The 13,600-nt window shown below is 38.9% G+C and overlaps 1 protein-coding gene across 1 annotated transcript in view; it reads left to right on the top strand.

Moving 5' to 3' along the window:
* The window catches only part of ETNK1 (ethanolamine kinase 1), a 29,125-nt gene that overhangs the window by 8,045 nt on the left and 7,480 nt on the right, over positions 1–13,600 (top strand). Inside the window, exons 2-7 of the mRNA XM_084206535.1 lie at positions 1,546–1,805; positions 2,504–2,644; positions 3,355–3,497; positions 9,583–9,666; positions 11,077–11,237; positions 13,186–13,259. Coding sequence (XP_084062661.1) covers positions 1,546–1,805; positions 2,504–2,644; positions 3,355–3,497; positions 9,583–9,666; positions 11,077–11,237; positions 13,186–13,259 — 863 coding nt within the window. The remainder of the gene's footprint in view (positions 1–1,545; positions 1,806–2,503; positions 2,645–3,354; positions 3,498–9,582; positions 9,667–11,076; positions 11,238–13,185; positions 13,260–13,600) is intronic.

The following is a 13,600-nucleotide window of genomic DNA, read 5'->3' as shown; positions in this document are numbered from 1 at the left end:
GCATTTGAAATGCATTGAAGTACTGCCTATTCAAATCCATGAAGCACTGCTCAAGCCCAGTATCTCTGGTGCTAAGTGGAACAGTTTTCTTAGTTGTGCAGTGCTTGGCATTGTCACAGTTACTATGAACACTGTTCAGGATTCTTCATTATTCATCTTGAGTTATTAAAGTCACAGCTAATAGGAAGATGTGCCCATAAATTGTAAAGTCTTAATTTTGAGTCAGTCAAAGAGGCCTTGGAAGCAGCTTTACTTGAATTTATGGTTACCCAGTCTAGATGGAAGTTATATAATTTTGCTATACCTACTTCTTCAAGATTGAGTGTTTGTAACTGTTCAAGAAAACAGAGTACCTTTGTATCTTCTGCATCTTTCTTCAGGAGCTTGGAAAATTCCACTAATTTGTGATGACAGCTGAAGCTTCCCCACTTTATTCTGCGTTGATGAGTCTGTTGACCTCATCAAATTAGGGGTGTTGGGGAAAGCAAGGCATATGAGCTAAAACACATCTACTCTGAAAGTCTTGTCTTTTCCTAAACAGGGAGACTTGACCCAACCTCGGATTTTTTTTTTCCTTTAGTAATTAAAAAAAAATTTGCTCCTAATTCTCAATTTTTCTAAACCCCTGAGATTTGGAAATCATCTGTCACTTATGTTTGAGTGGTACTACTTTTCAAAATAAAGGCTATATCTTGAAGTGGGGGGGGGGAATAGAAGTTAAACTTCCTGAATTTTGTTTTTCTGTTTTATAAAACAAACAAAAAATACCCCCTAAACACCTTCCTCCCCCCAGCCTGTAACAAAACCCCACCCAAACTGTCCAAGGTTCTAAAGAATGATGTTGCCTGTAGGTATGTTTCCTGTTGTTGGTGTGTGTTTTTAGCAAAAGCAGTTTTTCATTAAATACCATGGCTTAGAATAATGTCTGACGCAACAGATCACTGCATTTGTCAGTATTTTTGTTCTGGGCCTGACGTAGGTCTTGAGGCAGAAGTCATATCAGAGGGTGCATGACTGGACATGAGTAAATTAGGAAATCAAACTGTTGTCATTGAACACTTAGTATTCTGATACTGATAAATAGGTTTCTCTTCTTCAGCTGGTTTTCTGACCTCATTGCTATTAAGAATTAAAAAATGCTTGTTATCCAACTTGAAGCTGCTTTTTGCTGCTTACTTGTTTTACTGTGAGAATGTTTTGTGGGAGGGTTGAATTAAGAGTTAGGGTTTTGAGGGCACAGAGTAGAAGAAGAGACATGACTGTAAATACAAAAAAACCCCACATTTATATTCAAGTGTTTTCTTCATGATACTCCTCTGTCTTTAAGATTTTATTTCCTAGCGCTCAGTCTAGTAAACATGTGTGTTTTGGGCGCCAAGGGATAACTCCGCCTTCCCTTCCTTGTTGAGGCTGCAGAGTTGAGTTGCTCACTGCCCTGTGTGTGCTTTGCAGCTGCTCAGTGATGGGATCACCAGTAACTCAGCATTCCCTCCTGCTTGTGGAGGCTGCAGAGTTGGGTTGCTCACTGTGTTGTTTGTTTTGCAGCTGTTCACTGATGGGATCACCAATAAGCTGATTGGCTGCTACGTGGGTGACACGAGGGACGATGTGGTGCTGGTCCGCATCTATGGGAACAAGACGGAGCTGCTGGTGGACAGGGACGAGGAGGTGAAGAGCTTCCGAGTGCTGCAGGCCCACGGCTGTGCCCCACAGCTCTACTGCACCTTCAACAACGGCCTGTGCTACGAGTTCATGCAGGGAGAGGCCCTGGATCCAGAGCACGTCTGCAATCCTGACATCTTCAGGTAAGCTTTTAAACTCTTTAAAATCTCATTTCATTCTGCGTTTAGGAAGTTCTGCCTGGCCTGAAGGACTTGGAGTTGAGTTTGAGCAGAAAATGTGTATTTCTGTAAGCCTGTACTAAGCTGATGTTCACACTGCCTTAGTTCTGGTATTTGAGTGCTGATCAGTGATCCTGATGCCTCCACAGAACACTGTACTCATTAAAGGTCTGGTTATTGTGTTTGACACTGGCACATCACCATTATGGAGGTCATTGAATGTGGTGGAGTTGTAGGGGGCTTGAACTCGGTCCAAGTATTTCCAGCTGTTTCCAAGACATTCCTTTTGTGAATAGATACTAGAAAGTTCCACGGAGAAATGATTTTTTTAAACTGTTAGCAGTGAGCAGAAAGTGCTGATGTTGTAAGATTTTAGTTTTTCATGTGTACACTGAAATGTGTTTGCCTAAAAATAGCAGCTAATTTAAATCAATACTTGCAAGGGTAGACTGTAAATGCAGGTGAAGTTTGTGTGCTGTAACTGAACTCCAGTACTTCCCCCTTCCCTTCACACAGGTAGTGATCCTCATGAACTTTGAGTCTTGAAATGTGCTGCCCTATGGCTGTGCTCCTCTTGTTTAAACCCTCTTTGAATTCCTGAGCTGTATTTTTTAGAATTTTTCAGATAAATATTACATTAATTTAATTTTAATTTTTTTTAGACTCATTGCTAGACAGCTTGCTAAAATCCATACTATTCATGCACACAATGGATGGATCCCTAAATCCAATTTGTGGCTGAAAATGGGGAAATACTTCTCTCTCATACCCACAGAATTTGCAGATGAGGAAGTAAATAAAAGGTGGGTATTTCATCATGTACTTTCCAGACTTCACATTCCTTTTGCTGGAATTTGTGTTTTTACAATATCATCAGACTTTATGTTGCTCAGAAGGCAGACTCCAGCTTAAAAATATTTTGTATGACTTTGAAATCATGGATACCCTTCTTGCTGCATTGTCATTAAAGAATGCTCTAGCAAAGTGGTTTTTCTTTTACAACATCAAATTCCTAAAAAACCAGAGAAAACATGCGTAGGTAACTGAAAATATAGAGAACAAAATGGCGATTGAAGTGTATACTGTGACCAGACTAAAACTTAGTGCTGATTTCCTCAGCATTGATACATATGGTACCTAATACTATTGTGTATTCTTCTTGGAGGAAGTACCGGAATGTGAACAAAAAATGAAAGAAATTCATGCAGAAATTCTTCTAATCTTTTCACCTTTAAAATGTGTGGGAGTGTATTCCTGTTCTGCTCCTGATTCTTGGACTGCTGTTGTGTTTATAGCACAGGCAATTTTCAGAAAATCGTTTTCTGGGGAGGACAGAGAAAAATGATTGTCATAATTTGACTGCTGTTGTGCCTTGGGAAAGAGTGCCCGGATTTGGGAGAGGGTCTGTTGAACTATTGGCAGGAAGAATGTGGAGAAAAGGACTTCATTACAAATGCTTACTATGGAACACAGAGTAGTAAATGTTAACTCTTGTTTCCTTATACCTGGGAAGGTTCTTAAGGGACATTCCGAGTCCTCAAGTTCTTCAGGAAGAGATGGCCTGGATGAAGGAGAGACTGTCAAATTTAGGATCACCAGTGGTGCTCTGCCACAATGACCTGTTGTGTAAGAATATTATTTACAACAAGAAAAGAGGTAGGTGTGAGTAGTGAGGGGCTTTGTCTGTGCTGTAATCGCTGTGCTGCATCAGTGGTGGTGTTTACTCACTTGTTGGGGTGAACTCAGTTTGAGCTTTTGAGACCCAGTGTGATGGTCGTGATACCTGTGCTTAATTAGCTAATTCTCATCTGTATGCTACTGTATAGAGGAAGAAAATCAGTGTTCCTTGCTTTTCTTTAATGACCACGTAAATTTGTTAATCCCCAGCTTGCCTGTATGCTTGGGCTTCAAAGTATGTAACTGAATGCTAATTCTGTTCTGGTTGTGTAAAGCTTTTAGGAAGAAAAGAAGATCATGCAAGTATAGAAAATAACATGAAAATTGTCTCCTGCAACATTTTTTTCTGGATTGTGATTGTGGGGAATACCCTTTCATAATGAAGTATCTTAGTGATATTAATTACTGCATTCAGTAGCTCCATTTGTTTTCTGCATGAGGTACACAGACATCTTGTAAGATTTCTTTTGTAGATACATGCTTTGTTTAAACAGTTGTAGGCAGCACACATCTTGGCAAAAAGGAATTGCAGTTTTGTTTCTATTACTATACATTTAGCTCATAGTTCATGTTACTAAGATCTCTTAAAGCTTCTATATAAACCCACAGCTTATTGATTTTAGTGGTTTAGGGCTCGGTTACTAAGTGAATCAATCAGGAATTAAACAAGGCAAACTTGTGACACTAAAATGGCCACTGTGCAGTAAAAATACACAATTTTCCTCCCATTTCAAATACATGAGCTCAGCTGAATGTGACTAATCAGATTACAAGGTTTTCTCTTGAAATAAGGATGATGCATTCCTTCTAGTAGCTGCATATTTTTGTGCCAGTTGAGTAAGATTGTTGGTATGTGAGTTATGTGCCTTAACTCCTAAAGAAAAAGAACAACAAAAACCAAGCTGGTGCAGGTTCTAGTATGAAAACTGGCTGTATGTGCTAACACATTTCTGCATCGTATGTGAATTCTGCATCATGTCTGTATCACCATGTGAACTGAGGAAATAAACTCTTTTGGTGATTTGTGTCCAAGTTTCCCTCTGAGTAATACTACCTTTGAAGGGAATTGCTTTAAGTTATATATGCCTGTATGTGTGTATGCACCCTAACAATGCTAATAACATAGATTTTAAATTCTGTGAGTTCAGTACCAAGCTTGAGGGTTTTTACTGAGTTTCAATGATGGACTATAGCTCTGCTTAAAAAGAGAAAGGGGGGAAAGCATCAAAGGTGTGCATAAGGCCAGACTTGTAGTCTTAGACACTTGGAGTTGTGATACTGTAGTACCAAAACTAAATCTCTTTTTACCATGTGGGTTTTTTTAAGTGCTGAAATTACCTTGGCTTTTAGCATTCCAGAGCAGAGCCACTGAGATAAAAGTAATTTTTGTAGTCCCTTTTCATAGCAGAAGCATGCAACAAAAAGATCTGAGGAATTCCTTTTAAAACTTCCCTGTTGTGGTTGATATGTTTGAAGCTCCTAATTGGAAAAACAAATGCTGTGCTTTTCTTTTTGTAAGCAGAATGAGGGAAAAACAATGCCAGCAGTGCATCCCTTGTGAGCAATCCTACAGTAACAAGTGTGTGTGTGTTTAGAGTTTGGAGACTGGGTGGGGAGAGGGAGGTTTGTAAAGTACTTAGGCTTCAAGAAAGCTGCAAACAGCTGGGGGAAACACTTGGAAATGTGAAGTAAATATATTATTAAATTTGTTTGAACACTGTACGTGTACTGTGTTGTAAAACCTGTACAATCTGGGTGCAGCAGGGACCATTTTCATAGTAACCAATCCTCAATGCCATCTGTAGAAAGGATGGTTGTCATTTGGAAGCTGTTTTTTACAGAGCATCAGCAGGAAGCCCAGCTTTAACTGTAAAGAAACGTGTAACTGGAATTGTGTTTAACAGAGCAAAAGCTTTTCTTGGTATGAAAGAAAATTTTGCAAGAGCACAAAATGTAATCTTTTAAAAGATGAGCTTCACTAGGCATGGCATCAAATTTTCTGAAAGTAGTTAACATTTTTGGTGAATGCAATACTGTGGCTAAATTCACTCTTCCATCTAGAAAAGCCTCTGTGTATCCAGAGGACCCTAAACTGAAAACAAGAGAAAATGGATTTTCTAGATTAACTACCTTATTTTGTCTTTATTCCTCATTAAAATTTGTGGAAAACTGGTAGTATTGTCTGGCTTTTCAGAAGCTATCACAAAGGAAACATAATTTATTTTAGTAATACTGTATTTATAATTTTGTTTTTGAATGCTTAATTTGCACATTTACTGGTTGGAGGGATGTGTGGAGATGTGTTTAGGCTACAGACTATCAGGATGTACTAGGACTTGTGTCCAACGCAGTATGAATAATTATGGCTTGTTCCTGAGCTTTGCCTTAGACGTGTCCTCTGCATTAAATTCACAAAGTTTTCAGAGTTGAAAGAAAAGTCATAGTCATGCCACATACTGCTTCTAAGAAAAATCTGTCTCCTGTCCTTATTTATGAGCCTGGAAGAGCTCATGTTGAGTGTTAACTTCATTTAATGGAGTCTCACTCCATTTGAATTTGTTCCTGCTGTGGCTGAGAGAACTCTGCCTCTTGCTGTTTTGTTAATGTCCATTCTCAGTCACTCAGGATATGGAAATCTGCAAGTGGTACTTTACATAACTTATAATTATCACTGTCATCTACTCTTTAAAGGATATAGTTCAGCACTTCACATTGCTTTTTATTGCAGTTTTGACATCAAGAATATTCAAAATATGCTTGAAGCTTGGTGCTTCTTATTTATAGACTTTGTGTTTTGATGCTCCTAAATTTGTTTGCTTGTTTTTTTTTTCTCTCTCCAGCGTGACCTGGGAATTTCCAAAAATACCTGATATTTTAAGAGCATTCAAATACTTGCTATTCAACAAGATCCAGCATCAGAGTGTTTTTCTGTTTCTATGTGTGCTCTTTTTGCATATATGAAAATCAGCTGGCAGGGAGTTGTGTGTAGGTAGATGGATAGTTTTGTTCTGTTTATTCCCTCTGCCTACCCAATGTTTTCTGTGATCCTTGGTAGGAGTGTGTGGGTGCTCAGTGCTTCTGAAGATGGAGGCATTTTTTAGGCTTCTGGTTTTGATCTTAAAACCCGTTGTGTTTTGCAGAGCTCTTTTGGGTATTTATAGCTAAAATTATCCTTTGGGTGGGTGAGCTGTTTGTGAATTTCCAAGCGTGTTCCTAGCACAGATCCTTGTCTTTGAAGCTGTTTTCCAGGGGCTCAGTGAGCAGGATGGGACAGAACTCAGGGTACATCCTTCAGCTTGGTAGCTACAGCCAAGACTTGGCAGGGGAAATGCTTTCCCTATGAAACCATAGAAAAGGAAAAGCAGCTGGGAAGAGAGGTGTCCTACCTGTCAGATCCCTGAGGAGATCCAGCAGATGCTTTGTTGGTTGCTACTTGCTCTATGTAAAAGTGCATTTCTGGGATATGGAATACAGTGAATTCTGGACCTTCCTGTGGGTTTTGTGGGGTATGTTGCATGTTGTCTTCCCTAGGAAATGCCTGGAAAAAAGAAATGTGTTTCAGCTTGAAATATTGCACACTCTTAACATGCCTATTTCTGTCAGTAGCTGTAGCTTCTCCAGAGAGCTTGTTTTCAAATTTTCTCATTTTAATAAAGCACAAATACAGTTAGACCAGTGTCTCTTGCTCTCAGGAGTATTGATGGGATATACAATTTGTATATCTTTTGGAAATCTTGAAACAACAGCTACCTGCTAAGCCAGTAATGTACACCAGAGCTTTTAGAAGTGTCTTTCTCGTATGAACTACAGTAAATATTAAAATACCCTGATTTAAACAATAATAATGTAGATGTGTATGTGTGTATGTACTTATATGTATACGTACATCTATGTTGCACATTTTTGAAGCAGAAAACATCAAAGTTTTTGCTTTCAGTTCAACAAAGAACTGTGCATATTTAGTTTTAAGCAGTTGTGCAAAAATTAATTTAAAAGGTTGAATTGCACTGTAGTATGAGTCTGAAATGGATCAGTGTAAATGCAAAGCTTTTTTGCTTTGAACTTTTTTCTTATCAAATGGTTGTTTGCCAAGTCTTCTCCATCTTCTACCAAAAGGCTGGGGTATGTACTTGTTCCTGCTTTGTGAGGACAGTGCCTGGTAACAGCCCCACCCATATCTTGTTAGCTTCAATTCCTGCTTCTATGTAATATTCTTTATATCTGAAAGTAAGTTGTTTAAATGTAATTAAAAATTCATGATGCCACCTAGGGATGTTCTAGGTGAAATCTGCTAATGACAAATTGAAAGTATTTATGTTCATATTTTACTAGCAGACTTTCACCTGCTGTGTTTGGATTTTAGGTAAGGAAGGAAGAAAACAAGCCTCTCAATACAAATGATATTAAATGTCTGGGGGGCAGAAGGGGGTCAGGAGATCACCTTTGTAGCAGAACATTAGCCAGGGTTGGGATTTTAACTGGCTTTAGAGGTGTGTGCTGTGAAAAGTAGCACAGAGGAGTCAGTCAGGCAGAGCACAAGTTCAGCCGTGACAGTAAGATCTTGCCTGCAGCTGCTGTAGGATTTGCTGCTTCAAAGCTCTAGAGAACTTCATTTTTTTTCCACTGCCAACAGAATTTCCTGGAAGGAACTTGCCACTTTGAAGACTGTTGGTTTGTTAGAATCTAAAAGATTTAACATCATGACCTTGGTAAGCAAGCCTCTCGTTCAGTGGAAGTAAGGGTGAACTCGGACTTGGAGGATTTGTGGCTAAGTAATTATATTTGTGTTGTAGAGTTTAATTTCCGTTTTAAGCGCTCAGACAAAAAGATTTGTCCATGTGGAAAACATAATTGCGGTAGGAGTTCAAGAATGGCAAAGATGAACTGCATAGCAAAGAACACTTCTAACAAACTCCTCTGCTAACTTGGTCAGGACATTGGTGAAACTATTTTACTTGAGATGTACAATATTCCTAAATCTTAAGGAGGAAGTGTAATAGGCACTTAAAGTCCTTAGTTTAGGAAATACATACATAATGTACTTCATTTCAACATTGTTCCTGATTTTCTTTTTAGCCTAGAGTTTTAAGTCATGTTAAAAGAGTTTTCATTATAATAGAATGAGTGCTTTGTTAATTAAATCATGCAGGTAGCGATAAAAAAAGAGTAGAGGAAGAAGGGCGCGATGGTGAAAATTACTTAGTACAGCAGTGAGAAATGTAAGGTTTTACTTTTTAATGTTCTAATGCAAACAGATCTTATGTTAACCCATTGCTTAATTTTCTGGGATTTTAGTATTTTTGCTGGTTTCCCTTAAAATACAAGAGCTCTAGTTTTACCTGATCAATCTCATTTACATTTTGACTGTTCTATGTGCTGTTCTGTGTACTCTTGAGCACGTTCAATGCATTTTCCCCAGCTTCAGTGAGGGTGAACATAATTTGGAAACATTTGGAGCTGTGTTTTGCTGCTTGATCAGCCCTTGTGTACACAATGCTACATAGTTTGGTAGCTTTGGCGATCTTAGTCTGATGGTTTATTGAGGCTAGTTGAATCCAGCCTAAAAAAAGCAACAGTTTAGAGTAATCTTGCTTTGTAAGAGTGGTAGAGGAAACAGGAAGTATCAGCATGTCGCAATGTGTTAGTCCACTGGGGCTGCACATTTGTGTGATAAATAAACAGAATATTATTTTTTGTCAGGGAGAAAATGATCTGCTATTTCTACATGAAGTTTAAAGAAAGAATGTGCTGCTGTACTTCTCTTTTTGAGAGTAAGGGAGGCCCTCATGTGGTAGAATTTAAAATTGAAATTCTCCTACTCAGACTCGAAGCAGAGAGAATTGTAAGCTCTGAATTTAAGAGCTTTGCTGAATGAATATTTACCCTTAAATATCTCATATTGTAGAAGTTGCAGCCTTACCCTGAGATGTCTGAGTGCACACAACTAGGTACAAATGGGTTTGTGGTTTGTTTACCCCAAAAATCTTCAAAGGACGCCAAAGGATCAGGGCTGGTGCTTGATTTGATCTGGACTCTAATGTTGCTGCGGTTGTCTCTCACACAGGTGATGTGCAGTTCATAGACTATGAGTACTCTGGGTACAACTACCTGGCTTATGACATTGGAAATCACTTCAATGAATTTGCAGGTAAGAACTGGGTTCTGAGGTGAGAGTTGTCTGGTTTTATTAAAATCTCCAACAAACTCATTCTTGTTTTTGTCTGTGTATCTGGTTACATGCTTACAGCTGTCAGCTCAGGATGTGTTGCTGTCTCATTTTGCAGACTGCTTGTGCCCTTCCTTTGCAGGTGTTCTAACTCAGAGCTGGAAATATGTCCTAAGTTCTGATAGTTAGATAAGTTCAGAACACACAGCTTTCACCCTGTCCTCCTGCAAGGTGGCACAGCAGAGACAGCCCACTGTGGTGAAATACTGTGGATGTCACTCTAGAGGTGCATGTTGACAACATCCTGTGGGATTCCACAGTGCCAGAAGGCAGGATTCTGTGTTTGGTGGTGGTTTTGAATTTGTGCCCCAAGTACTTGGCCTGTCCTAAAACAAGAGGTAAAGGCTGAGACTGTCATAGGGGAAAGGTGGGATTTTAGGAATATGGTGGTTTTAGATTAATTTATTAACTAGTTCAAATTTTTTACATCAAGTGCCCATTCCCCTTACTCCATAAGGGAGAAATGACCTCAAGTGTCAGCTGTACTATTTCAGAGCATGGGCCAGCAGGGAAAACCTACAGAATAATCAGAGCAGATGGAAAGCACACTGTGGTGAAATGAAGAGCCTTAATCTACTAGTTGCTTTAAAAACAATGTTCAGTTTAGATAACTTTAAAAAAAAAAAAAGAAGAAATCAGTGTGTGTGCTTGGTAATTTGAGTTGTATAGTTGGTAATTTAACCATTTGGAAAGCAAGTTAAATTAACGAGAATTCCTGAATTCATTGGGAGTGATAATGCAAGTGAACTGTGATCCAGGCTTGGGGCTCCTGGCAGACTCCCTATAGCCTGTGACTAAGCACCTCCAGTATAGGAAGAAAAATAGGATAAAGATGAGTTATGGGCTCCTAATTCTGCCAGTGCCCTGTGGAGGAGAGAGGCAGACTCACAGTAAGTTTTCTTCAGATGTGGGCTCAGTGACAACTCGGCATGCATCTGGATTTGGCTTGGGATGTTGTGGCGTACAAGTCTCTTTTCCTACAAAATGTCATATTTGATCTGTTTACGAGGGTTTTTGTTTCATAAAGCAAATAATTTTTCTCAAAGCCCAAGGTGCTGAATCCCAACATACAAGCAGACTCTATCTGGCTGGAAATATAAATTCGTAGTGTAGAACACTCTGACTTGTATGTGGGACATTGTTGGCAGCATGTAATTTGAGGTGAGGTTAAAGTAGAAATGGGGTTATTTGTTCACATCAATCTGTGCCTGTGTGTTGGGGTGGGAAGGGGCACAGGGCACAGTAATGGACTACTATTGGTAGTACTAAAGGGTTTCTCATGGTCTTTTTATGCAACATAAGGTTCTGATAGTGTTCTTGTAATTTTCCTAGGAGTAAATGAGGTAGACTACAGCCTTTATCCCAACAGAAAATTACAGGAGCAATGGCTGAGATCTTACCTTGAGGCCTACAAAGAATATAAAGGATTTGGCACAGAAGTCAGTGAAAAAGAAGTTGAAGTTCTTTATGTCCAAGTCAATCAGTTTGCACTGGTGAGTAACAAACACTTGATTAGAATATTTTAAATGATGCAGAGAAACCTGATACTCTTTGAACAAAGGTAGTTGCTATTTTCTTGAATTTGAGTGTAGTGAGATGTAAAGAAAACTTCCATGAGAAATAGAACTTTGCTATTCTATGGAAACTTGCTTCTCTGTTGCCTATTAAATATTCTCAGTATAATATTCCTAGTGAAAGAGGTACTGCACATTCAGAAAATGAGGAGATAAGCTTTGAGTGAGGATTTGTTGGCTGTTTGTTGGCTTGGCAAGTTTAAGTTGGCCACAGCTTATAGTGGGTCTTTGTTGAATTTTTGCTTGTAGTGGTAAGAAGACAGAAGAACAAGGTAGTGCTTCATGAAGACATATAAGCTTTAAAAGCCTTTTTAAAAATAAGATGATAACATTCTGTTAAACTAGAATATATGGATTTAATTTATTTTGTCTTTTGCAGATAAGTAGGTCACTCTAGATTCTCTTGCTGATCTTGTTTTGCCTAGATGATGTGACAGGAGATGTTACAGCTGAAGTGCTTGTATGTTTTTTCTTCTGAAGAATAACATTTGTAGGAGGAGTACAGCTCAAGTAGCTACTTTGGCCTCATTTTAGTTCTCTTTCCTACTCATTCAAGCACACCTCTGTTACTGTAATACCCTGAGTTTTCTGGCAAAAGCTACTGGCTGCTGTAAGGAAGTAGAGTTCACAGGAAGCTGATTATTAAACGAGCTTTAAAACCAATGGCTTGTGTGCTGCTATTCTTTTAAAATGTTGGTTGTTACTGTCCAATTCAGCTGGCCCATTCATTTAGGATACTTAGAGCTGCAGTTTAGCAAGCTGGTGGTCTGTTTGAAAATAAATAGCAGTCTTGTCAGTTTCAAACTGTGGCCATAGTAATGTTTAAGAGGATGGGTTGTGTTTAGAGAGCAGGTCAGGACTTGCCTGTAGAATACCTGTGGTGCACAAACACCCTGTGACTCTTGTGTCAGTTCATGTGGGGAGCTTTGGCAAGGGGAAACTTGGCAGAAAGTTCATGGATGTTGATGTAGAGTGATGAACTGCAGCTCTCTGGCCAAGTTATCTGAACCAGAGGTACAGGATTCACATGGGCACAGATCAGCTGCTGGTTTGAGGTGTTTTTGGGTGTGTCCATGGATGTCTATGAAATTCCGGGTCAAGTGTTCCATGTAAGCTTCAGGAAGCCATTTAGGCAATTAGTGTGAGCAGTCCTCTACTGAAGTTCAAAGTCTGCCCAGAAGTGTCTTCCACAGGACACTGTCAAGCTTGTGGCCATCACATGTTCATTTTGAGGTGTATTAACATATCATTAATATGATCCATACTTTCAATCTGAAAGTGGCCTCCAGGCTAATTCTCTGGACTCTTAATGGAAGCAAGTCTGGAACAGATGAGAAATGTGTAAATGCTGATGAAATAGAGCTTTTCTTAAAGCATTGCATCTCTTTGTCCGAGCCAGCAGTGAAAGTGAGTGTAATTATACAGGTCTAAGGGTGTAATTGAAAATTCAAAAGGAATTTCCTGTTTGCAGTGGAGTTCAATACATGTGGAGTAATAGAAATTTACAGCAGTAGAGGTGGTGGTTACATTCTGTGCATTTTTTAGCATGGTGTATATAGTCATACAACAATCTACTTAATAGGTGACATAGTTTATAAATGGAACATTCTTTCTTATTGGAAGCAACAATCAGTTGCTGCTTTCAACATGGGGAGGGAGACTCCAATGGATTTCCTTGTCTGCTTGTGGGTAATTTATTCTGTAATACTACTTATAAATCTCTTTGGTAAAGAGATTAAATGACTTTACAAAAAGATTGGGGTTTGAGTGTTCTCTTATAGATGAAGTTTTGTCTGTGTGAGAATATGTTTATGTGTTAGATTTAAGATAAGGTTAATTTTTTGCTGCTAATTTTTTTTTCTTTCAGGCTTCTCACTTCTTTTGGGGATTGTGGGCTCTTATTCAAGCCAAATATTCCACCATCGATTTTGATTTTCTAGGGTAAGTGTGCTTACTGTGTACAATCACAGAATACTAGAGGGTGGAAGGAACTTGTGGGGCCATTTAGTCCAACACCCCCGCTATTAGAAACTGAGATCTGAGCAACACACCTGACCTCTGTGATCATACAATAAAACTCTTCATTTGTAATGGAGAACAGGGCAGTAAAAGCTGTCTGTCAGTGTTTTTTATTGCTGAAAGTTCTCTAAATTATGTGCCTCTGCGCTAAAACACATAGTTTACAAGGCAAGGAACATAATGTTTTTGGGAATCAAGTGTTTTTTTGCTGAGGAGACAGAAGCATAAAAGGCAAGGTGGTCAGTAAGGTGTGCTATCTGTCA

Source organism: Fringilla coelebs (genome assembly GCF_963513975.1).
Source record: "Fringilla coelebs genome assembly, chromosome: 5".
Taxonomy (NCBI): Eukaryota; Metazoa; Chordata; class Aves; order Passeriformes; family Fringillidae; genus Fringilla; species Fringilla coelebs.
Note: the sequence above shows the minus strand (reverse complement) of the source record. Positions and strands in the feature narration are given on the sequence as shown.